A 24,867-nucleotide genomic window follows, 5' to 3' on the forward strand; every position below is an offset into this window, starting at 1 on the left:
CAGGTTGGCGAGTGTTCATGGCAGAAGGGTTGCCTGGGGATTACAAATTAAAAGAGTGCTCACTGCTTATTGTAACCTCATATGAAATGGGATGGACTCATTAACCACCTACAGACAATTTGGAATATTAAATTAACAAATATCTTTCTTATATTTGTTTTTAATCCATATGGCCATAACACAGCTGCCTGTGTTTTCACAACGATTGACATCCATGTAAGTGTTAGATGTAGAGAACACAGATAAATAGAGTGTGGTCCACATGTCTGACACCACTTCACTGTGGTTCTGTCAGGTGAAACATGAGTAAAACGTGTAGTCCTGATGTCAGATGAGTCAGTTGTGCATGTGTGTAAATAAACCACACACAACCAATACAATAAATATTGAATACTGTTGAATAAGTATTAAACATTTGGCACAGGATATATGTTACCGGCTCAGTAAACTGGATGGGATGTATTGGTATTCAAGCTTTTCCTCCATTGTGTGTTTACGTGCGTGTGTGTTAGTTTGTGTTTGTGAGTGTGTTAGGGTTACTCTGCCTACTGAAGCGTCAAATTTACTACCGGAAATCAATCAATTTCACCTTCAAAATAATACAAAAGCCAGAACAGAACCCATAGCACAGGAATGCGTTTGTTCTGGGGGTGTTTTATTTTGAAAAGCGCGCACAGAAGCCCGATCGTGTGAGCTCCCTTGACAGGAGTGTGAGTAGCTCCCTCTCCTCTCCTCCTCCGGCTCACTCAGTCCGTGGCGGTGTGTGTGGATGTGCTGCGCGCTCCGCCGTGTCTCCGTGGCGCAGGACAGGACGGTCGCCACGCCTTCAGGGACGCACTCTGTCTCCGGCGTCAGCTCTGCGCGTGTGTCCGCTGCTCAGCCGGTGGGACACCCGGGAACCTGTCCGGAGCGAGGACCATTCAACAACCGGACCGTGCGCCTGTGGAGCCCGGCTGGTTCCAGCTGAACGGGCTCGCGTGTGAACGTTCATTTGAATTCTTTTTTTTTTGTTGGAAATATCCGGAGCGGCTCTTCTGATTGATTTGTCCCCGGATCCAGGTCGGAGGATCGAAGATGGGGATTAAAGTGTAGTGCTGGTGAGTAGCGCGTAAAAGCGGCGTCACACCAAATCTGTACTATATTAGAATATTGAGATTGCCCTCACGCCCACAGTCACTAGCTGCGTGCCCGTGTGTGTGTGTGTGTGATTGCGTGCGTGTGCGTGTGTGTGTGTGTGTGTGTGTGTTCTCCCCTCACACGTTCTCCGTACTGTGCCTAGAACCCTGTGTCGTCACAGTAGTAACTTTTACTAGCACCAGTGACGACATCATAATGTGTGTGTTAGGTGTTACAGATGGTGCAGCTCCACAGAGAGAGAGGGAGGGAGAGAGAGAGAGAGAGAGAGAGAGAGAGAGAGCATCCCGGTGTGTGTCCGTGAGTCAGCGGCGTGCAGGTCGCTTTAAAGGGCGCGTGAGAGGAACCAGCTCGACACAGGAGCCCGGACTCACTGCGTCTTCTGCCCCTGACACGTTCACAGCACAGGGGGACCCAAACAGAGACAGCAGCACGTCTCACGTTCTGCTGTCACGGACCTGGTTTGGGGCTGGAAGCTTCATCCCAGTCTGTGTTATCATTAACGCGGGGAGCAGAGCCTCAGACGCTGCCTGGCTCTTTATCAAGCTCACATCTCTGCAGCATGTTGCCTCACACACACAGGGCAGAACGAACAGGTGTGGCACTGTTGACAATGTACTCTATGTTTTGCTTGGAATGAGAAAAATCTGCATCATCCACTGCATGCATCCAAGAGGCGGTGAGTGCAGCCCTTTCCCCCGCCCCCCCAAGGGCGACGTAGCATGCTTGCACAGCTCACCAATACAAACCAGAAAGGATTTGTTATCTGTCTCTTGCAGCAGGTGCATAGAAGTATCAGAAACCAGTTGTGTGGGGGAGACATATTCTTGCTGCAGGTTGTTGTAATGACCAGTTAAGGCACCTTATCTCCAGCCCTCTCCACCCCATCAACCAGCATCACCCTCCAGTGGTGAAGCACCAGAGTGGGGGGGCATCACGTTTCATGACTGTGCTCCCTCAGCGTGGAGCCCAGATTCGTTTTTTCTTTACTCCCCCCCTCCCCTCCCTCTGTTTAGGAGGCAGCCCTGGGAAATGTGTATTTGCTCACTCTCACCTTCACTGGCAGTGTGTGCTCCTGTGTGCCCAGAGGGGTGAAACACAAACATCATTTGTTCTGTGTCATGCCTGCTGTGTTTGAGGTTCCTCTGTAAAATGACAAAAAAAAACGCTGTAAATCAATTCTTTTGATTCTTTCCAGTTTTGCTGTCACCAAATCAGGATGAAAAAAGTGAATTGTTGTGAACCTGTGTCATCATTAGCACCTTTTGACTTCGGCCTCCAGTGGTCAAGACCCTGTGCATCCTCCGGGTTCTCCTCTGAAGTTGAGCTTGTCGGTGCGGAGCCAGTGAAACCTGGCTGTCCTGTGGTGATATAATGGTTTTGAATTGAAATGACAGCTTTGTGGAGCAGCGCAGTCGGTACAGGTTGAACTGACATGAGTCACAGGAGCAGGGATCTGTCAGAAGCGTGGTAACAAGTCTGCAGGTACAGACTGAGGCCGCGGCACACGTTCCCTCCAATTCAGGCCGAGTCTGCAGAGAATAACAGGTGTGCTGTTAATGAGGGCATCGTTCGGTTTGATGTGAGACTGAGAGGCGTGTGTGTGTGTGTGTGCAGTGTGTGTGCAGTGTGTGTGTGTGTATGTGTGTGTGTGGAGAGATAGACAGTGAGAGAGAGGGCAGGGTCTGTCTGGCACAGGTCAACACAGAGGTAAACACTAACTTTATGGCTCTGTGCATGTGCAAAGGGGTGTGTGTCTGATTGTGTGTGTGTTTTAAGTGTGTGTGTGCATGTGCGTTCGCAGGAATCATGGATCACATGCTACTCTACTCTACAGACATGATAGAAATCCACTATTGCCTTGTGGCGCAGCAGTCACGACTACAATCCACAACATCCCACTGGTAAACACAACGAGCACAATGAATTCCAGTTTAAACAGATTAGTTTTTATTGAATGATCCATTCCTGTCCGTACTGGAATAGACTTGAGACTCATCCCCCGGCTTCCTTTGTTGGTTGGATGAATGAACGATCAGTTGGCGGAGAATGAAATTGTTTTGTTTCCTCTTTTTTGCAGAAGCTGTAACATTTGTCAATTCAGAGAAAGCCTCTTAAGGAAATTACATAACAATAAAATTAGTCAAATTAGTAGTAGAAAAAATGGACGACTGTACAAAGGAAAACTTCTCATTTTCTATTTTAGTCACACATTCATTTAGTTGGGAATTTCCCCATTACCATTGCCACAAAAAATCTCCACCTCTATCACTAGATAGTGAAATAGATTTTTTATCTCATCATGGCTCCTCAGCTCAGTAGGGCCTTGATTTTAAAAAGGGCTGAACATTGTGATGGCATGACATGTCTTTTGGCTAAAGTGATGATGAGAGTGATCTCGCTGCCGGGCCGGAGCGGACGTGGTTTACAAGTGGAAGTGCTCGGTCACAGCCGGCTGCTCTGTCTTTGCAGCAAAAGTCGGAGAAAGAAAGTGAGAGTGAGAGGGGGGGGGGGGTGAGAAACAAGGAATTCTGATGGAATAGAAGAGGGAAAAGGGGGAGTCACAGTGGGGACACAACAGGCATCTAATTACCTCCCAACAGGAGCTTTGACTCCATGGGAACCTTGTGCGCTCTCCAGAGCCGGTCTGAGCTGCCTCCACATGGCCTGCATGCTGTCATATGGGCAACTATTGACAGTCTGTGAGTATGGATTGGCTACGTGCAAAAAATAATGGAATATGATTAGATCCCTGGTGTGTTCAATAAACCACTGGAGTAAACATATAGATTATATACCATCAGGCTCCATGTAATTAAATTAACCTTATGAGGTGAACAGCATGTTTTCTGAGAAACATATTAGTTTTTTCAGGCCGCAGAGCTTCAGCACACCTGAGTAATGATGTGACAGATGTGTCTCCAGCTCCAAACAATCCATACTGAGCTGAGCTATTGAAGGAATTTCATGAGGAACAGCCTTGTTGTTTGGTATTGAACTACTTGCGTCTGAACAGGGGAAAGTATTGAGTTCTTGCTCCGATTCACACTCGTCAGTCATTGATCGTTTCTGATTTAAATCTGAATTAAAATTAGCTGCTCGAGTTCAGAAAAGATTTAGCCGTTCAGAAGTTTGTCATCTTTTGTTAAACAAAAACACTGTCTCGACTGCCATCTGGTGGTTCGCTGCAGTATAGGTCATAAATCCTTCCTCCTCCATGTTAGTCGCTGGAACATGGACCAAGCGTCAAAAATACATGCAGAGGGTTTCCGTTAATAATGGTAGTTTTTATCACACTGTTCAAGTGCTCATGTTTCTGACAAGTTTGGTAGTAATGAGTTATTCGATGCTATAAAAAACGGGGAGAGACATCATGATTGACAGCTGAGACTGACACATGATTGGTGGATTGGGTGTGTCGGCGCTGCCTCGACTCCATTCCCTGATCACCACTGCACAGAGTCTGGCTCCAAATGTGTAAGATGGCAGAGTTCGTATATTAGATATTTCTATTTCATTTCTGGATAGTGGGAGGAAGTGGAGACACGTGGTCCATCTTTATATAGAGTCTATGCTCATTACAAACACAAGTCCTCATATTGAAAGTGAGAACACACCCTGAGTCTGTTTCATAGCATCTGAATTTACCATGTAACATATCGTGTTATGTAATGTTAATCATGAAAAATGAGATTTATAGATTTGAAATCTCTGTGTGTTCAAATATCAACATGGGAACCACTAGCTGCAGGCTAATGCAAACGTTCTCTGACCTGTGTCTGTCTCTGATCATATCAAACTACATAAGACATAAGTGGGGAACAGAGCAGATCATGCAGTCCCCCTCAACTCATTAGTACTTTGACATCATACATCAGCAGGGACACGGTGTGTGGCCTTTGACCGCGCTGGTTGTAATGAGCAGATCGATGTACTTCAACAGGACAGGAGACAGCCCTGATGAAATTAGGAACATCTGGTTATTAGATTTGCATCTTTTACCTTCTCGCTCATTAGATAGTGGTGGGTATTGTGCAGGTTTAACTGAGAGGAAGACAATGCATTATTTCATTCAGCCTTCTCGTATCAATCACTCCGCTCTGTTGTTATTTTCCATATTCTTCCATTCCCTTGCTTGAGCATGGTAATTCCTCATAAGTGACACTTGAGATAAAATGATGCGTGCTTAGGACGAGACAAAAACCTCTCGTGTCCGATTCTCTTCCACCGAGTGTTGCATCAAGAGTCGGTTATAAACTGGAAAATGATAAATAACACATGACTTGTTTTTTAAAGCATTATAACCATTGTGAATGACAGATTTAGGGCGCTCAAGGCTCAGACGCGCTACATGCTCACTAAGAGCCAATCCCTGCTCAGCTCCCATCATCTCCAAGCAACATGTTAGATTGCCCAGACCCATCGCATGGCGGAGACCTTCAGTTCATTTTAGTGCAACATTTTCCTCCCGGTCGAACTCGGGGAAATAGATTCAGAAGTGTATTTTACACACACACACGTGGAGTGGTTTGAAAGTGGAGACAGTGGGTTAGGCCAGTCAACCTTCAGAGTTGGCCTCTAAAGCAGAGACGTTCTCTCAGGCTGACGGTTTTGTGTAACGCTGATCTTTCTTCCATCTAAATGTAAATGTTCCGCAAGGTAATAGTCTGATGTGAGGGATTAAATGCGTGCACCCTCTCTCGTGTAACATTACAATTTTTTGTCAAGATGCAAGGAACTGGCTGAGAGGCTAAAGTCCAGCCGCACCTCTTCAAGAACAGTAGGACAGATGGTTGTTTTCATTGTGAAGGAATGACTTCATTTGGACTGGCATACACCCTGACTTCCTCAGCCCCCCTTTTTTTTTTTTTCAAGCACATTCACAAACCCATGCTTGCGCACAGCTGTGTCCAAACTCGCTCAGGAATGAGGACGTCTACACACGTGCACGGGGGGGGGTTCATGGAGGAGGATTCCCACTGAGCATTACGTTGGGACTGATGGAGCTGGTGCGTGCCGAACAGGTGCCAGGATGTCGGCGTGACCCTGCTCAGACAGTATAAAAGGGATTAAGGGAGTGTGTCCCGTTGAGGCCAGCGTGTGACTCCCAGCCTCCTGTCAGGCTCGTACCACAGAGCGAGGCTGGGGAATGGGTGGGGGGCCGGAATGCCTCGACTGTAACTCAATCCTGTGTTTGGCTGTTGTGTGGGTGCAAGTGTGTGTGCATGTGTTTTTTTCAAGACACAATGAACCCATTTGTTTTCATCCCCACTGCTCTCCAAAAACACACACACCATTAACCAACAATAGTACGCTGGTTTGATTTTGTCGTGAAGTGTGTGTGTGGTGACATATGTGTGGTATTTTGCGCTCTCTCTGTTGTCAGCGGTGCCAAGCAGTCACCGTGCAGCTAAGCAGCCAGATCGGCTTGGCCCCCCTGTACCTCGGCATTCAGTCTGGGCGCCAGTACACTTTTGGGCTCCTGTAGAGACTGGGGATGATGGTAGGGGCAGAGGGCCAAAACGCCTCCCATGCCAGCAGCTCCCGTTGGGACAGCAGCCTGCTGCAGGGCCATCTGTGCCGGCGTCCTGACTGGGCTCATTGGAAAAGTAGGGCGTCGATGGGACATAACGGAGGAGGAGGGAGGAATTGAGGGGACATGTGGAAGGGGAAGGGGAGTGTGAGGCTGGATGACAAAGAGGTGTTTACTTTCTTTTAAGCCCATGCCATCATGAGAATACTTCATTGTTTCTGTGGTTGCATCATTTCAGCTTTCAAAGAATGCTGTGGAAAAATTCAGGCCATAGCTGCAATACTCTGAGGCACGCAAAACAGTGTCAGGACCAAAAATACACAAGGATCTGCTTTTTTAGAGCACAGCCCCAAAATAGATGAAGAGTTGGAATTGTGAGGCGTTGAAGGAGCGAACATGTGGGTCCTAAATTAGACAGGAAGTGTTAGAGTATGTAAATTAGTTAGCAAGGTTGGGAGCACAGAAAAAGAGGAGTTTAGTGAGTGTGGCATTCAGAGAGCTTAGACTGCCTTCACACCGCCCTGGGGGTGAGTATCACCTGCTCATCCTCCTCCACAGTACCACCTTTCTTTCTTTCTATCTTTGCCATCTTATTCTTATATTCATCATCACACCCCCAAGCAAGGCAGGGGATGCAGCTTTTTACCTCTTTGTCTTTTTATCTCCTTTTAACTGATCCTTTAAACCAGGAAGCAACTAAAAAAACAAATCAAAATGTTGCCGCGATACCCACGCTGGATATTTGCTGTGGTCACTTGCAATGAGGTGCTGCTCCTCGAAGAACAGCTTCGCATCACATCTTGAAGTTGTTCTACACCGATACAGCACATCAGTTCTGTAAAAACAAATCTATTAAATTAAATAAAAAGAAATATAACCACATTTAAATTCACTACATCCTGATTTTTACTTGGATCTGCTCCATATTGCACGCATGCATAAATGTCAGTGAAAAAAGCCCTAAGGACAATGAAAGATAGGAACAGATACATCACAATAAATCAAATCGTTTTATATTGTGACATTTCCTGGGGAGCAATAGGGCAACAGGTTACAAGCCTCCACTCTATATATTTGATCTTTTCACCCAACAGCACACCTGATTAAGCTTGACATAAGAATAACAATCCCCTTCTCCGCTGGATAAGGTCTGCTGGTGCAGGAATGGATTGAATTGGCCTTTGTGTGTCAGCTTTGTGCTCAAGGACATGAAAACAACTTTGAAAACGACTGTGTGGGACTTTCTTTCAAGCTTGAGGGAGAATGCTGCTGTGCAAAGATAAAAAAAAAGAAGAAGCTGTCTATAGGTTGGTTCTATGTATTTCAGGTAGAGTTTGGGTTTTTGAAAGAAATTCATTTTTCTACACCATCAGTATTTCAAACTTCTTTAACAGAAATTCAGCATATAAACTGAGAAACCATATCCTATATTTGTCCCCTTGAAAGACTATTAGTGCCATAAATTGCATGTGGATCTGCTATATAAAGAGGTAGGCATTATTCGGGGGATGATGATGATGAATAGACATGGCCAGCGGTGTACGTGAATCTAAGCTAACTGTGAAGGTTTTAATGGATCTTTTAAAGTCTTTTTCTTGAGGACCTTCTTTGAAAATGTCTCGAGTGATAATGGCCGATGCCAGTGCAACAATGCAGCAGAATTTATAAGTCGTGTCCTGCCTCCTGTCGGCTCTACCCAGACCCCAGCTCTCTCCAGAATGCTCCTGTTGTTGTGAAAGCATCTGACCCGGACAATCTCCTGTTGCATTCTTCATATGTGAAAGTCCTGAAAAGGTCCACAACTGATTTTCTTGGTATTTTCTGGTGTTCATGTCGGAATACGACTGTAGTCTTGAAACAACCTCGACCCTAGAGTGACTTTGGAGGCCAACAAAGCTGGTACTGTGCATCCGCCCCTACCCAGGACCAGTAACACCTTTGACTCTTGACTTAGGTCAGACAGTGGTTTGATTTGTTGTGAGAAAGCCTCTTCAGTCTTAATGGATAGCTGTCTCTAATGCTGATTGTCCTCATCCGTCAACTCAGTGGCAGAACTGCTTTGTCTGCAGCTGGGTCACCACTCTCCTCAAAACACACACACACACACACACACACACACACACACACACACCCACACACACCCACACACCCACACACAGGTAGATGTGAGTCATTTTTGTGGTGAAACAGGTTACACTGGAATGGCTGTAGAAAACCGAGCGGGGAAGCTACTTGACAGCTTCAAGCTGCTCAGTTGTGTCAGAAATGCCATTGTTGCTTCAACACACACACCACACAGACACACATGCAAGCACACAGGCCGACAGCTGAGCAGTCAAGGGTGTTGATAAAGATTGTATGTCTCTCAACAGTGCCATTCTGTTAATCATCGCAGAACAAAGCAGGCGGATCCCCCGATGGCAACGATAACAGCCTGACAGAATTACAAGACAACACACACATACACACACACACACAACTACTCATGCTGCAAGGTCCATGAACAATGACACTCCCCCAGCTGTCTAGACGGAGTGCAGGGCTGCCGTTGGCTGACTGCTGGGGATCTCAGAGGGGATTAGAGCACACACCACTACACTCACCTGTTCTCAGCTGCTTGATTCTCGATGTGTGTTTTCACGCAGCGTTGATGCAACTTGCCAGGCACATGGGGAGCTGGGTGTACCGTGAGGTGTGGAAACAAGATATACACAGAGTAGAGCTGTGGATGACTTGTTGGTCAAACTGCAGGAGAAAATGTGGTATCAGTTATATAGTTGTAAAATAATACAAAATAATAAACATTCACAGCCTTCTGACATCACAATTTCCACTTAAGAGCGAAATGATCAAATCTTCTCCCCAAAGGAAACTTGTAATCCATAAGCAATAACACTAACAGCTATTATCAATTCACCTCACTCAGTGGTTTTGCTCATGCAAACATTAGTTGGTCTGGTGTGATCAATACCTCGATGGTGGCTACTATTAGCTTAATGTTATCGTTGACGTTATTGGGTCAGTTTGCTGACTTTCCTTAAAGAGCCTGATCAATATGGTTTTTGGGGGCTGACCACACTGTCTTTGTTCTGTGTCTGCTGAGATTTGCGTACTACAGTCAGCGTGCTAACAAATTATTGGCTGCATGTGGACGTTTGCATAGGGGTCCTTGCGTACTCTAGCGGACACAGGTGGATGACGACATTTACACTAACCCTTCAGAAATTTCTGATACCGATATAGTGACCAATATATATATTAAAAAAGAAGATATTGCAATAATTCCTTAGTTCTCATTATCAACCCCTCATAAAACATATGTAAATAAGGGTCGATATTTTACAGTTTAAGAATATATATAAAGAAACACAAATATATAGAACTTAAGAAAATAAACAATTTGTTAATGTAAAATACAACTGCACATCTTTTCTGCTTTGTTTATTCTGTAAAGTAAAAGTCTTCATACCAGCTAATATAAACCTGGGTACTTATATGTCTGTGAAATGCTCATATGAGAAATTGATCAGGCTCTATTTCCTTTTGCCACTGTTACAGTTTAACATTTCAGTGGTTTTATCTCATTGCTAAAGCACCGTGTGTTTTATCTGCTTTTAGTCCCATTCCACTCTTTCTCTCCCTATGACTATAATGTGTTCATGTCAAGTTGGAGTTATTCACACGTTTCTAACTTGTAAACACCGGTTCACCTGAAGTCATCACAATGAGACTGGGAAATATTCAATATGTCCAACTTGGCTTTTACTAATACAGAAACAAATATAGATCACGCCTCACATCAGCCAAAGACTTGTTCACTGTGACTGATGTGATACACGTGCACAGCGGCTGGTCCATAATTCAATGTACGCATTTGTGGAGGAGTTACCTGAGTGACCCCCTGTTTGCAGACTGTGCAACATTGACTGGCAGAGACGCAAAACCATAATGAAATGATTTATCAGAGCCTGAGAAACGCTGATGGGAGGGGAGGAGAGGAGAGCTGCAGGGGAAGCAACAGAGCAATAAGGAGAGTGAAGATTATCACAAGCGATACAGGAAATCATTGACAGTGTGAGCACGTAGAATAAAACTCTCAGTCACTCCCGCACATATATGAATAACACAGAGAAGGAGGAGTGTGTGTGTGTGTGTGTATGCAGGAGATGACTTGCAGATAAACTCCTGGATTCATTCACACTGTCTCTTAGAGCTGAGCAGACTTTGCCGTCCTGACAGTCCGAACATAAAATGAAATTCCTTCCAGTTACCACAAAGCTTGTGAAGGTTTTTCCATTTCTCTCTTTATCAGTTCTCTCTGTGGCAAGGACACCCCAGGCTTCCCCCCCTCATGGAACCTAATCTAGACTGAGACAATGGGAGGAAAACAGCTGAAACGAAACGTTAAGGACATTTTACAGCTGCGCGTTGAACTGTGGTGGAAATTATTTTTCATCTGAGGCTCTTTGGTTTTGTCTTACACTGCAAAATAGACCATGTACAGTGGCCGATGCATGCATGAGGATGGCATATAGCAATTCATTTGTATTGTATTTGGCTGCAACGCCGTTTACTCCTGAAACTCCAAAAGTGTTCTGTGGACTCAAACACTTCGCCCACCCCTCCATGGTTATAGCTCTGAGGAACGGACAAGAAGATGTCGGCCCCTGTTAAGCACAACATACACTGTGAGAGACATGGCCATGGCTGTCAGTGTACTGTAAGCCGGAAGGAAGGCAGTAAAATGCCTCGCAGAAAGACAGACTGCCCATCCCCCCCCCCCCCCCAGCCTTTTGTGTGCCTGTCTGCATGCGTCCGTTTCTAGGTGTGTACAAGTGCAAGAATAAGAGCTTGTGTGTGGGGGAACAAAGGGAAACTGAACCTCTCACACAGGAAACTTGAGACATGAGCTGCTCTTCTGCATGCCAGTGTGTGCTTGACCTTTCACCCCAGGGACACTGTTCCATCGAGGTGGCTCATAGGCAGGTGGGTGTGTGTGTGTGTGTGTGTGTGTGTGTGGGATCAGCAGAGAATGAAATGATTGCAGCAAACCCGGTTTCCTCCTTGATAATAGCTAATGTGGTCATATCAGCACTGCGGTTCATAAATTCTCTTTTAACTGTCACCGCAAGTGGCATCATTATCTGCACCAGGGAGGTTGTGTTTCTCATCTGCGTGTGTTTGTTGTCATTCAGAAAGATTATGTAAAAAGTAACACACAGATTACCAACAAACTTAGTGGAAGAATGCAGAATGAGTTTCTTCAACATTGCAAGATAGGCCTTTTTTATTTTCACTGATTTGCCAGGGAATAGTTCATGGATCTTGATGAATATATCAGACATATTTAGGGGACTGCTACCTATGAGTGTGTGCAATATGATGCAGCTTGATTGAATTTAAGGGGAGCTTTGGGCTTTGGCAGAGCTCTTAACTAAGAGGCATTCTAGTTTTTGCAGTGTAACAATCTGTTGAGGTAATTCTAGTAAAACCCAGAGCAAAGGAAAGGCTTCTCTTTCACCTCTCCTCTCTGTTTCTGCTGTCTTTCTGTTCATCATCATCATCAGTGTGTATATTCGTGTGAGTGCACATTGTGGCCGAGCCCTGCCTGTCATCTGAGCTACAAACGACAGGAAGAATACTCGCGCGTTTACATTACATAAAACTTCCTGGGTGTTGCTGAAGGTCTCGCTGTCAGCATGTGGGGTTTGCTGTCCTTCTCGTGACCCCTGCAGGCAGAGAGGCTTTGTGCCGCTGAACTCGCCCGAGGGCAGCCAGAGACCGCAGTCGTCCTCGGAGATGATGATGACTGATTTAGGTAGTCACCAGGTTTAGTCAGCGAGCGCAGGAGCACAGCAGACTTAACGTCAAATTCAAATATAAGAGACCAAAATGCACAAAATGTCATTCTGCTCGACCAATATATCCACTGTCTCTACATTTCCATGTGAAACTTGTAAATGTAGGAGGGGGCTGTGTGATTTATCGGCTGGCATCAAGGAGATGATGAGTGATGGGGATAATTGTACCCTGAGGATAACGGTACTCGTTTCCGTAGTATGCCCACTCTAGCGTACGCAGTAAGTGCTCCTCTCCACTACAGCTGCAGTGTTGGTCCATTGAGGGAAGGAACATGTTGAATTTTTAAAATGTGCAACCCGAAGCATTCTTAAAGGGAAAGACAAACGGCACCCGGCAAAGATAGAGGCCACGCGATCGCTTTCGGGCTGCACCAGTGTCTCCACGGCGACTGAGTGACCCACATTTACATTCTCTCCTCTGTCTTGTCGAGATGTGGGAGACGGGGGCAGCTGTTTGAGGGTGTTTTTGTGTCCCTCGACGACGACAGCGGGTCATCTGCTGCAGAGGATGAGTGTGTTGCTGTGAAGAAAGAGGAGATATTACTCCAGGATAGTGAACAGAAGATTAGAAAAAAGAGGGACAGAAGTTGGAGGACAAGCTAATTTAATAACATTTTGCATTGCACCAAATCACAACATAAATGATCTCAAGACACTTTGCACAGAACCAGACTCAGTGTGGGCGTCCATTGGCGTCTAGATGGGGGGAGAGGAGAAATATGGGGGGGGGGGGGAGAGAGGGAGAGAGAGAGAGAGAGAGAGAGAGAGAGAGAGAGAGAGAGAGAGAGAGAGAGAGGACCAGGCACAGGTGTGTGACTTTCAAAAGTTCCTGCAGAGACGGGGAGGGAGGGGAGGATGTGTTAGTTAGTTATTTAGTTATCACATCCACCATGAAGGTTAACTGCTTTATGGGTCAGGAAAGAATCCATCAAATTTTGGTGAGGATCCAGTTTAGGTGAATTTTTTCCACTTTCTCTCACATTGCAAGGTTTTTTTTTTATGGCTAACAAAATCTAACTGCACACACTCAATTTTATATTCTGCTTCACGTAAGCTGCATCACTGTAGTATGTGCAACATAATTTAAGATTGTACCGGTCATCTTTCCTTATACAAAATCCTGGTGCTGAGTACCACACATTTTACATTTTAACATGCTGTACAGATACAAAATATTAATTGCATAAAATATAATATTAAATCTGACTGATTACTGCAAAACTACCACTTCACTATGACCACCAATCGCAAGAAATGGATTAGTTGTGCCAGAGACAGTGTGATATGCACAATATGCATTGGTTTATTCCCTGTCAGCGAGTAAGATGAACTACCTCCACAAAATGTACTTGAGTTCCTATTTCTTAAAACTCAATCTCATACCTCTTCCTCATTCTGTCAATAAACTGCTGATGTTTCGTTCTGTCTATTTGTGTTTCAGACAGGAATGCCCCAGACTGTGTGCTCAGGCATCATGTTCACCACTCCCAGTGGCTTCAGCCCTCATCTGGCCTGTGCTGAGCCTGGGGAGGAGGAGGAGGAGGAGGCCCCACAGGAGGGCCCGGAGCCCGGGGCTTGCCTGGCCGACGGGCCCCCGATCACCTCTGCCTCTCTGGACACCCTGATCCAGAATCTGGTGCCCACTGCCGATTACTACCCAGAGGTAAACAGAACTGTAGCACAGTCCATCAGAAATTTCATTTCAGTATATAAAGGTAATGACAGTCCTGCCAATTACATTATTATCCCCATGTCTCTGTTTAAAGTCCACTTCTGCTCCCTGTAATTACTGTAAGTAGCAGTGTTTTTTATTATGTAGTGACAGTGTCTGAGTGAATGTCTCCCTCTGTCCTTTGACAGAAAGTCTATGTGTTTACCTTCTTGCTGAGCGCTCGTCTGTTCATCCCTCCTCCGGAGCTACTGGCCAGGGTGTGTGAGCTGTGCATCAAACAGCAGCGGCTGGATCAGAGCCCACTCGATACGGTCAGCACTGCACCACACACCAATGCATAACACCTGTGTGCACATGCATGAGCTGATAAACAGAAACACATGCAGGAGCAGAGAAAGCACGCAGACATACCTACTTCCTCATGTAAACATAACCACCAATTTTTGGCCAAATTGCTGACTTCAGGATAATGTTTTGATTTGCTGATAAAGTCATAAATCCAGACTGTGGTAAAACTCTTTCACTTCGTCAACAACAGGCAAAAGTGAGGAAGTTTGGCCCGAAGATCTTGCAGCTGCTGACAGAGTGGACAGAGACGTTCCCGACCGACTTCCGGGACGAGAAGATGGTCGGACTCCTGAAAGACTTCATCCACAGGATAGCTCCGTGTGATGAGGTACAGTGATGACATGGAACTGTGATTACTAATAATACGTTTTCCTTTTAAAAATAAAAACAATCTCTGCCCACACAAGCATTTTAACTCCACATCAGTAATAATCCTCATCCATACAAACTGAAAACGGCAATCATGGGACCATTCATGTACACTGGGCATGTGCGTGCCAGTGTACATGTAAACATGAGGCAGACAGTAAGTGTTAGAGTCGGTCGGCCTTCACCGCTGGTTGTCGAGTTCGACTGAGAACCAATCAGGGAGCGAATGTGGGTGACTGCATCATCGTTTCCAGACTATGATGCAGCTCCAGAGCTTTCAAACTAAAACAAAGCCAGCAGCATTTCCAAACTTCTCCGTCTTAGGTGCTCAAAAACTCAGGAGTTGTGTGGACTTCAGGCGCAAACACAGCAGCAGTGATGCATTTTACAACTAAAACGTAGCAGTGTGGATGTAGCCTGTATCAGTTTCCTTTTGATCAGTCATCTTCACTAAAGACAGGAATACTTTTACAGTTTTGGAAGGATCCTAGATCTTCAAAAAGAGAAAAATAAGAAACACCTCTGCTGCTCATAACAAGATAATAATTTGTGATTTTGAGCCACATTACCGCTGTGGCAATAACAGCTTTTCAAAACTGTAGCTGCAGTTTGAAATGCTCTGATGGGGAACAAAATTTAATTATCATCACTACCGCTGTGGTGGAAGGAGTCAGAGTGTCAGTGTCGGGTGAGCAGCCGCAGCTCCGCGTTACACAATCTTACAACACAGGAGAGGAGAGAGAGGAAGGAAGGATGTTAGAGGAGTGGATCTATCTGCAGCCTCGGGGGGGAACATAGAGGGAGGGAGATGGATGGAGAAAATGGGGGGATGGGAAACAGGGACATGAAGGTGGAGGAGGGTGATGGAGTCAGGGAGGAGGACGAGAAGAAAAAAAAAGGAGGGAGGGGAAGAGAGGACAGAAGGAAGGGAAGGGCAGGTGGTGATGAATGTGCTGCTATGTCTACGGCGTGGGGTGTGTGTGCATACATGTGGCTCATTTGTGCGACAGGCTGACCTGTAACAGCCTCGGTGACCAGTCATCTGCAGGGAGGGCCACGGAAACACACATTCCTGGACACAGAGCACATCGCAGCTGCTTAGTGAAAACCTCGATGAAATGTGTTTTAATTCCACTGAAAGATTACATTGTGCTCTGGATTGTTGAGCTCGTTAAATCCTCTCAGAAATGCGTCGCCTTTGTGCGAAAAAGTAAAGCTGTTATTTCTAAATTGTAATGGAGGAGCGGAGGTTGAAGGTTTTCTTCAACCAGCCACACAGCGATACGGTTAATGAGGTACAAATTTACACATATAAAGAGTAAATAAATTTCCCTGTGAATTATGAATTCCCAGTAGCTCACAAGTACTCCGACAGAGTGGATGATGCCGATTTAAAGGATGATACAGTTAAATTCATCTGGACATTAATCCAAACAAATATATGGAGGTAAACTGGTTAAGGCAAAACCAAAAAGTCCCTTTTCCACTGGTCAAGAAATCCAGTAACACCCAATAACATCTGGCTTTTGTCAGCAATGGGAGTAGATACAATCATCATTCACTCCCGGGTCACATGACTCTGCAGTAGATACAGGAGTTTGTTGGCTCCAGCTCTGATCAGTGTGTGCAAATGTAAATGTGTGTGTGCTTATTGTTGTTTACATCTTCGGAACGTGCAACAGCGATTTGGACACTCCCTTACTGGCAATCTAAAAACCTTTTAGAAAGGTCCGTGATGTGGGTTGGTTTTAGACTGCTGAACATCATTTACCAAAAAACACTTATTATTGACCAACTCTAAACTATGATTGGAGAGCACAAATATGAGTCACAACCTGGAAACCCAGAGATTCTTTTGATTCATGCCTATTATTGATCTATGAAGCATTAATAAATTATTCAGGAAGTTGGTTATTGACAGCACCTCCCCTCTCCTCTCCGCCCTCCCCTCTCCTCCCCTCTCCTCTCCTCTCCTCTCCTCTCCTCTCCTCTCCTCTCCTCTCGTCTGCAGGCGTACTGGAAAACCCTGAACCAGGTGCTGCAGAAGCTGAGCCAGAGGCTGGCCCGGATGAGCCAGGGGGAGGAGAGCATTGTCAAGGTCTCCCTCAACGCCTCCTCCATCTCCGACAAGCTGGTGGCCTTCAAGACCAAGCCTCCACCCATCCAGAAGGACATGCTCTCCATCTGCAACGACCCGTACACGCTGGCACAGCAGCTCACCCACGTGGAGCTGGTGAGGAGAGGAGAGGGGGGAGGTTGGCAAGGGGTCATGACAGGGGATGGACACGGAGAGGAGAGGGTGTTTGATTGGGAGGGGTCTATGAATGGTGAAGCACGTGTGGAGATTAACTCTGTGTCGAGGACATAAACACAGGATAAAAGACAATGAGAGGAGGAGATGGAGGGAATAGAAACGGATATGAGCGTGTTGGAGAATGAGTCTGAAAGAACAAAGGGAAGGCGGTGGGAGGTACAGTTGCGAAGTGAAACTGGCAGACACACTTAACACTGTGATCCTGTACTTGCATTTTTGAAGATGGCTGCAGATAATTGGTCTTCACCCAATTTAACCGAGACAAGAACAAAGGGAATAATGCAATGAAACATACATGAACAAAGGGATCTCTGCAGTGTCCCTCACATTGCATGCATGGTGCCTTCAGTCTATTCATGTGTGTCTTGATGTGAGCACGTGTATGTGAGGGTGGTAGTGTTTCTGTGTGTGTGTGTGTGTGTGTATGTGTGTGTGTGCCTGACTAAGCTTGTTCCCTGACTGAGCGGTGACATCACCCCAGAAGTCAGTGATGTGCCTGGGGCTTCAAACAAAGGGGATAAAACCAGTGTGGATAAATGTGACCTGACAGCTTCACACTCTGTCACACACACACACACACACACACACACACACACAGAGACAAAGAGAGAGAAAGACAGACAGACACATACAGTGCACATACAGTATATTGCACTTTAATTAATGCATTGTAGGTTTCCGCAACATGCTAATTCAGATAAAAAAGATTTAGATAATCTGTTATTAGATAATAATATTAGAATATTGAGGTTGTGCTCACGACCACAACCACGGGGTGCGTGCTTGCTTGCATGTGTGTGTGTGTGTGTGTGGGTGTGTGTGTGCATGTGTCACGTGTTTAGAAGAAGGGTCTAATGTGTCATTTGGATTTTTGATTTGCAAATGTATGTAACTATATAGTTTTAGTCTTCTTTTAATAGAAGTGAATATTGTCTCAAGTGTCACTTTGAGGAAATATGATTCCAATGAGTCACGTCGATGAGTCATTACTTCCCTTTATTGATTGCCTTCCATTACTGAAATGAAAGAGTTATTAATGGTGCTCCCCCCGTCTGTGTGTGTGGTGTCTTTGTGTGCTTGTGTGTCTGTGTGTATGTTTTCCAGGAACATTTGAGTCATATTGGACCAGAGGAGTTTGTCCAAGCCTTTGTTCAGAAGGACCCACTAGATGTAACAAAGGTATACCTTTCATTTCTCTAAATAACCATTTTGTTTATGTCATTATTATTTTCGATGGAAAATCTTACATATAAATTCTGAAACAATTTTTCTGTAATGTTTTGCCATATCAGTAGAAACCCATAGTCTGTCCTCAGGCCAAAACACTGCACGTTCTTTTTTCATATTTTCAGTTTTGTTTTGTTGGGGAATCTTTGAAGAATAATATGTCACAGTAAAATACACTGTTCCTGGTGTAAAAAGCCTTTTATGTTTGCTTCTCAAGGGGCTAAACAGAGGTCAGATAGTCAAAAGGTCGCAAACAGCACATTGTAACATCACAAGCTGTGACAAGCACAGGAACGAGTTCTTCATCTGCCCTCAGCAAAACTGCTCAATGCTTTCAGTCTCTGTTCCTCCACTGTTGCTCGTCCACTGTTATTTTTCCCTCATATTCAGTTCCTGTCTCTTTCACTCATCTTCTCTCCATCCTTCTCTTCCCCTGTGGGTTTTTTTCACCTGCTCTCCATCGATTGTGTTATTTCCGCTCCCAGTTTGCTGCCTCTGTCATTTACGCTCGCATAGAGGGGGGTCATCTTGTAGATGGGAAGTTAGTTAATTAGTATCAGAGGCATTCCCTGTGGCAATGCCTCCTTTACTCATTGTGTGTGTGTGTGTGTGTGTGTGTGTGTGTGTGTGTGTGTGTGTGTGTGTGTGTGTGTGTGTGTGTTTGTGTGTATCATCAGCAGCCGTGCTTCAGTGACCAGAAGAAGAAAACCTCCAACCTGGAGGCTTATGTCCGGTGGTTCAACAGACTGTGTTACCTGGTAGCTACTGAGATCTGCATGGTGAGTGAAAAATGCAGATATACCAGCTACACTTTATTCATTCTGTCATTAAACGTCAGAGGAAAATTCACAAAAATATTCTCCTCTTTTCAAAACGTTAGGAGTGTAAAAAGACTCCAAAACATGAATCACAAAATAGGATTCATCAAAGGATGAAACACACTTCAATCATGCAGTAAACTTGAAAATTAAACCATATACATATTTATATGTCTATTATTTGAGCCTGTGGATTTTTATTTCATAAACAAACAACTGAAAACACTGAAATTCAGGTTTTAAATAAATAAATCCTGGAATAATTTCATACTGTCGTAGAATTTCATTCTACAAAATGGAATGGCAGTGCATACCAAAATGCAGTAAATTAGGATCCATGAATTATTCCCTGGGAATTTAGTGAAAATGTTAAAAAATAAAAGCCCCATTTTGCAATGTTAAAGAAAGTGTTTGAAAAATTCCTGGATCCACTCTTTTTTCCAGATCTGCCCCAAACTTAAATGGATTCTTCCATAGCCCATTCCCCACCCTTACACCAACAATTCAATCAGTGGAGTAGTTTTTGCATAATCCTGCTGAGAAACAGCAGTGGAAACATGAACTCCTTGGACTAATGAGAAACAGCTAGTTGTATTGGAGCAACACTGCCCCCTAATGGTATCGTTCTGTTACTACACTCTCACTGAGCAGGCTTGTTTAATGATATGTGTCTGTATCGATGAGAAAATCAGTAAAAACAGTGAGTTAAACAAACCTCTCCACCTTTTTGCAGCCGGCGAAGAAAAAGCAAAGAGCCCAGGTGATCGAGTTCTTCATCGATGTTGCCAGGGAGTGTTTCAACATTGGAAACTTCAACTCCCTCATGGCCATCATCTGTGAGTCTAGTTTTGCCATAGCTGAGAGTATTTTCTCTGAGATTTCTCCTGCCCGACGTGGGACTAATAGTTGAAATTCATTCCCTCCTGTAGCCGGTATGAACATGAGTCCTGTGTCACGGCTGAAGAAGACTTGGGGCAAAGCCAAAACTGCCAAGTTCTTCATTCTGGAGGTAAACACAATGCAGCCATTCACTGAGCGAGAGGCACATGACAGGTGAGAACTTGTAGCTGACATTGTTTTGCTTGTTTCCATTTGCTTTGACAGCATCAGATGGATCCTACAGGAAATTTTTACAACTACAGGACGGCCTTGAGGGGGGCTGCCCATCGCTCTCGGACTGCCAACAGCAACAGAGAAAGGGTAAAGGCTTTACAACATTTGTGTTTTTATTTCCACCTTCATGCCAATATCTCTATATCTTTCTGTCCATGTTTCCTCCTCAGATTGTAATTCCCTTCTTCAGTCTGCTGATCAAAGATATTTACTTCCTGAATGAAGGATGTGCCAATCGGCTGCCCAATGGCCACGTCAACTTTGAGGTAGGCTGTCGCTTTTCTCCTGAAGCCTGTTGCATTTTACCTTCCTGCAAACATGTGCTTAGTGTAATTTTGTGTCTTAGAAATTTGTGGAGCTGGCACGTCAGGTTGGGGAATTCATGACATGGAAACAGGTGGAGTGTCCATTCGAGGAGGACCGGGCCATCCTGCACTACCTCCACACTGCTCCAATCTTCAGCGAGGACGGTGAGAACCCGCCTTGCTGTTTTAAGAACATTTCGGAACAAGCTTATTATCCAAGTGTTTTCGTAACAGAGTGTGAATGATCTAACATGGTTTTTTTCCTATCTTTGTTGAAGAGCGTGGTGAGCAGGATTTTTTGATTTTATATTCTGATGTTGATGCTCTGACTCAAAACATCTGCTTAGACCTGCTCTACTTCTGCTCAAACTGTGCACTTGCACTCAGATGTTATTTTTTTGCTTCGACAGATTTCCTGCACTCCAGCTTATTATTGGTTGGGGAATTTTTAACACCCAAAAATCCAAGCGTAGAAGAATAAATCAGAGAGCAGTCATTTCATGTGAGCGCGAGGAGAATAGCTGAAGCTGGAGCCCAGGAAATCCATCCAAGCAACAAAATATCTGAGTGCAACCACACAGCTGGAGCACAAGCAGAGCAAATCTAAGCACAAGCAGAGGCTATTTTAGTGCGAGTGCAGGGTTTTGGGTAAAAGCATCAGGAAATCTGAACATGAAATCAATAAGTCCTGCTCTCTAACTGAAAGGACAAGCTGTTGAATAAAGACAAGAAAAAAACCCATAATCAGTCTCTTCTCATTCCTCCCCAGGTCTCTACCTTGCGTCCTATGAGAGCGAGAGTCCAGAGAACCAGGTAGAGAAGGACAGGTGGAAAGCACTCAGGTAAGACTCACAATGAAAGATGGTCTCAAATGTTAAAAAAGATGCTCTGTCCCTCATCAGCATCTGTTTCCTCTTCTCAGGTCTAACGTTCTGGGAAAGACATGAGGTGCTGACGGCAGCTAAACCCCTCCCACCAGCGAGGGAGCGTGTGTTCTCACTGCACTAAAATGAACTGTGAAGGAACCAAGCTGGTACTTAGGTGATTTTCTATGAAGAAGCTATGACAAAAAAAGAAGCCCGATGAACAGGATTCATCAAGGAGACTGTACAAATAAAAGAATAATAATAAACAAGCCAGGAAAAAAAGTGAATTGAAAGTGTTAAGCTAAAAGTGAAATGCCTTCGGAGCATATCAGTGATGAGGTACAGTTATGTAGGAGAGCGAATACAGCTTCTCCTCCCCCCCCATCCCCTCCATGTGTGTTTACTCTGTGAAGATATGTTTACTACTATAGAGAGAACAGTTACAGGGAAAACCACTTTATAAAATGAAATTCCTACTGATGCTTTAGTTGTTTTTGTATTTGCTCCTCTCCCTGTTTCTCTTCCCCTTTGGTCCAACGCCGCGTCCAGATATTTAATTTAAATTAGTTTTTTTCCTCAACTTGTAATGTACTGTAATCAAACTTACCATGATGTGAAGGGCGCTGGCTAGCCTGTATCAGATTTTATAGGTCTACTGAAGGAACGACGACCGTGTCTATCTGAGACGACAGAAGATGACACGCTACAAGCATTTTACCAGTTCATCTCACGTGTAGTGTTTGCATGAGAGAAACCTGTTTATTGGTCATCTCCTCCTGTCATTTTATTTATTATATCTTATTTTTGGGAAAGTGTTGAACAGGGGGAGTGGAATATGAACTGTTAAGTGTTTACTCCTTTTAAATGAATTGTGCCATTAATGCAAGAAACCCACAGTATCGCTTCTGGCCGGTCACAGCAGGAGGTGTAGATCGTGTACAGGTGACAAGTGAACCCATCATCTTTCTGCTCTTCAGGAAGTTTTCTCTCTGACTGACGTTCAGTTGTCTGATATATTTATGGAGATTTCTGTGCTGACAGATGTATAGTTTTTATCGTATCTTTCCTTTACTGAATATGAAGTCCGATGGCATGCTACACGACGAGGCGATTTAAAGGGGCATTAAGTGTATCCACCTTGTAATGTTTAACACAACCTATGTAGTGACGATGCATTGCTGCATTCTGTAGAAGGACTATGATGAGATTTTTCTCTGTGTGAAAATGTAAAAAGAGGGAAACTTGTGCCATATGAGTCCCTGGTTGTCTTGATAATTCAGGTTCCTCTGACTTGAAATGTGTTTGTTTATTGTTTTGTGGGATTGTTGCTGAGCTTTTTTTTATTTTGGTGGTTCTGTTGTGATTTGGGAAACATTTTTGAGGGTGTGGGGTGGGAGGACATAAGTAAAGGGAGCGGGGACTGTATTATTACATAAGCTTTTTTTAAAAAGTCTTATTCAGTTTGCTCTAATTGATTGATGTCAGTGTTTTCTCTTAAGAAGCACCTTTCCCTCTCGATAACAGACTGTCTGTAATTCTCCCTCCTCGTGTGTCACCAACAAACTGGCTTTTCTTGTAACATGTTCCCCGGACGAGTGAAGACTAACGAGAGCCAGAGATGTGATGTTAAACCTGCAAATCGAGGTGATGACATGTTTAAATAAAACATTGCCTGCAGTTGAACATGTGTTGTTGTTTTTTTTTTACATCAGCTCTGTTGTTTTTTGTTCATTGGTTTGATTAATTTTGTACTCTTATGACTTCAAGGTTTCTCAATACACACATTCAGGGTTTTCAAAATAATGCACTAGCCTTGACAGGTTATTGATTTAAAACCATTTTATCTCATTTGGATGTGGATATTTCCTGACTATTTGATTGGATTGAAAAAAGCATAAATGTTAGTACATACAGTTGAATGAATAAGTGCATTGTTATGATATCTGCATAACTTGAAACAGAGTCACCAAGGTTTAAATCATTCAGGCAGTCAGCACAGCCAAATGCAACCCCATGTTAAACATTACTGTAACTAGAACAGCACTGGATTGAACACATACCTCTGGTTCCCACCATCTCCACTCGATTAAGTTGCACAAAATGTCACATAGTCATAGAAATAAGTTGCCTAAAAAGGATTTAAACATTTTATTTAAATAACTTGTTGATTCTTTTTCTAAAGACGGGTCATATATGTATTGTTTCAGCTCTTATTTTGAAAAGCATACACATTAAGATGAAGCCAAATACTGAATAAGATCTTTTTTAAATACAGAATCTTTAGGTGCAGGAGAAGCAGTGAGTTTGTACAGTTTATTTATTGTTCATTTTTACATACCAGCAACACTAGAAAGTCCACACTTGATTTGATTCCTGGCAGAACAACTGTCAGTGAGCGAATCAATAGAAAGGCTCGTGTTTCTCTGGAGGTTGAGCTCAGTAAGTCTCAGTCTTTAAGTTCCTCTCCACCTGAACCGAATGTGATCTGGGCCAGTTTGGTGTACGTCTCGAAATGCCTGGAGCCGAGGTACGTGCCGAAGAAGACCTGCAGCACCAGCACCGCCCTCATCCTCCTCAGGATCGGCCGGGACAGGTCCACCCAGTACCGGAACATATTGCCCTTCTCCGGCATGGGCGCCGTGTTGTACCTGGTGGCGAGGCCGATGTTGACGGGTAAGGCCAGGAGGATGGGGTACACGCCGGCACCGACCAGGCCGACCAGGGCGCCCCGGATCAGGGCGCAGCTGGGGCAGTTGAGGTCGCCGGACAGGAGGGGGCCGGACACCGCCGCGTTGTACAGGGCCACCGTTGTCATGAAGGGCAGCACCGCCATCGGCAGGCTGGAGGTGACAGCCGCCTGTGTGACGTTCAGGGCTCTGCGGTAAAAGCTGTTGGAGACCAGCCCTGCGAGCGCCCCGTTCCCCCCCAGGTACAGGGGTCCGTACAGGAACAGTTTCTTGTCGGAGTCCGGCAGCCTCTCGAAATTCTTCGCCAGCATCTCAGCGACCACTGATCTGCTGCGCGTGTTTCCCGCCACGCTCACCTGCTGCGTGTTTTCCGACATCTTCACACTTTTTCAAACTGGTAATGTCCAGAGTTCAGAAGCTGGAGATCCTGGTTTACAGCTCGAATCCCGCTGTTATCTCATTGAGGTAAGGTTGTGCTCCGGATGAAGACAGGGCGCAGACATGTCTAATCTTACCCATAATTCATAGCGCTATCTGAGGTTTTGCTGCCCTGAGTTCAGACTTTCAGGCAAGAAAGAAAATTGTTACACCTCTTTTTTTATACAGTCTTAATTTATTTG

The 24,867-nt window shown here is 44.7% G+C and overlaps 2 protein-coding genes across 4 annotated transcripts; one reads left to right on the plus strand and one right to left on the minus strand.

The window, feature by feature from the left end:
- Window positions 1-726: 726 nt before the first annotated feature.
- LOC117769431 (ras-GEF domain-containing family member 1C-like) lies at window positions 727-23,243 on the plus strand. Of its 3 annotated transcripts, none has more exons than XM_034598304.1 (14): window positions 727-1,097; window positions 13,970-14,191; window positions 14,389-14,511; window positions 14,739-14,876; window positions 16,929-17,150; window positions 18,336-18,410; window positions 19,136-19,237; window positions 20,010-20,112; window positions 20,206-20,285; window positions 20,381-20,476; window positions 20,560-20,655; window positions 20,736-20,859; window positions 21,464-21,536; window positions 21,617-23,243. In XM_034598304.1, exons 2-14 carry the CDS (start codon window positions 13,976-13,978, stop codon window positions 21,639-21,641), a joined length of 1,473 nt encoding a protein of 490 aa, XP_034454195.1. In that variant the 5' UTR covers window positions 727-1,097; window positions 13,970-13,975; the 3' UTR covers window positions 21,642-23,243. The 3 variants fall into 3 exon arrangements, with proteins under 3 accessions (XP_034454195.1, XP_034454197.1, XP_034454196.1); XM_034598306.1 differs by having other exon boundaries at window positions 19,139-19,237; XM_034598305.1 differs by lacking the exon at window positions 727-1,097 and adding an exon at window positions 1,430-1,813.
- A 453-nt stretch (window positions 23,244-23,696) lies between these two features.
- Window positions 23,697-24,794, minus strand: tmem126a (transmembrane protein 126A). Its single transcript, XM_034598307.1, has one exon. The coding sequence runs from the start codon at window positions 24,622-24,624 to the stop codon at window positions 24,007-24,009; it is 618 nt and encodes a 205-aa protein (XP_034454198.1). The 5' UTR covers window positions 24,625-24,794; the 3' UTR covers window positions 23,697-24,006.
- Window positions 24,795-24,867: the final 73 nt, after the last annotated feature.

Source organism: Hippoglossus hippoglossus, chromosome 10 (genome assembly GCF_009819705.1).
Source record: "Hippoglossus hippoglossus isolate fHipHip1 chromosome 10, fHipHip1.pri, whole genome shotgun sequence".
Taxonomy (NCBI): domain Eukaryota; kingdom Metazoa; phylum Chordata; class Actinopteri; order Pleuronectiformes; family Pleuronectidae; genus Hippoglossus; species Hippoglossus hippoglossus.

What these genes read in the sequence shown, in the direction of transcription:
- LOC117769431 (XM_034598304.1), top strand. Translation starts at nt 13,976, where the DNA reads ATGCCCCAGACTGTGTGCTCAGGCATCATGTTCACCACTCCCAGTGGC. An exon ending in AGCTCACCCACGTGGAGCTG is followed by an intron (nt 17,151 to 18,335) that starts GTGAGGAGAGGA and finishes TATGTTTTCCAG; the next exon opens with GAACATTTGAGTCATATTGG. An exon ending in GACAGGTGGAAAGCACTCAG is followed by an intron (nt 21,537 to 21,616) that starts GTAAGACTCACA and finishes TCCTCTTCTCAG; the next exon opens with GTCTAACGTTCTGGGAAAGA.
- tmem126a (XM_034598307.1), bottom strand. Translation starts at nt 24,624, where the DNA reads ATGTCGGAAAACACGCAGCAGGTGAGCGTGGCGGGAAACACGCGCAGC.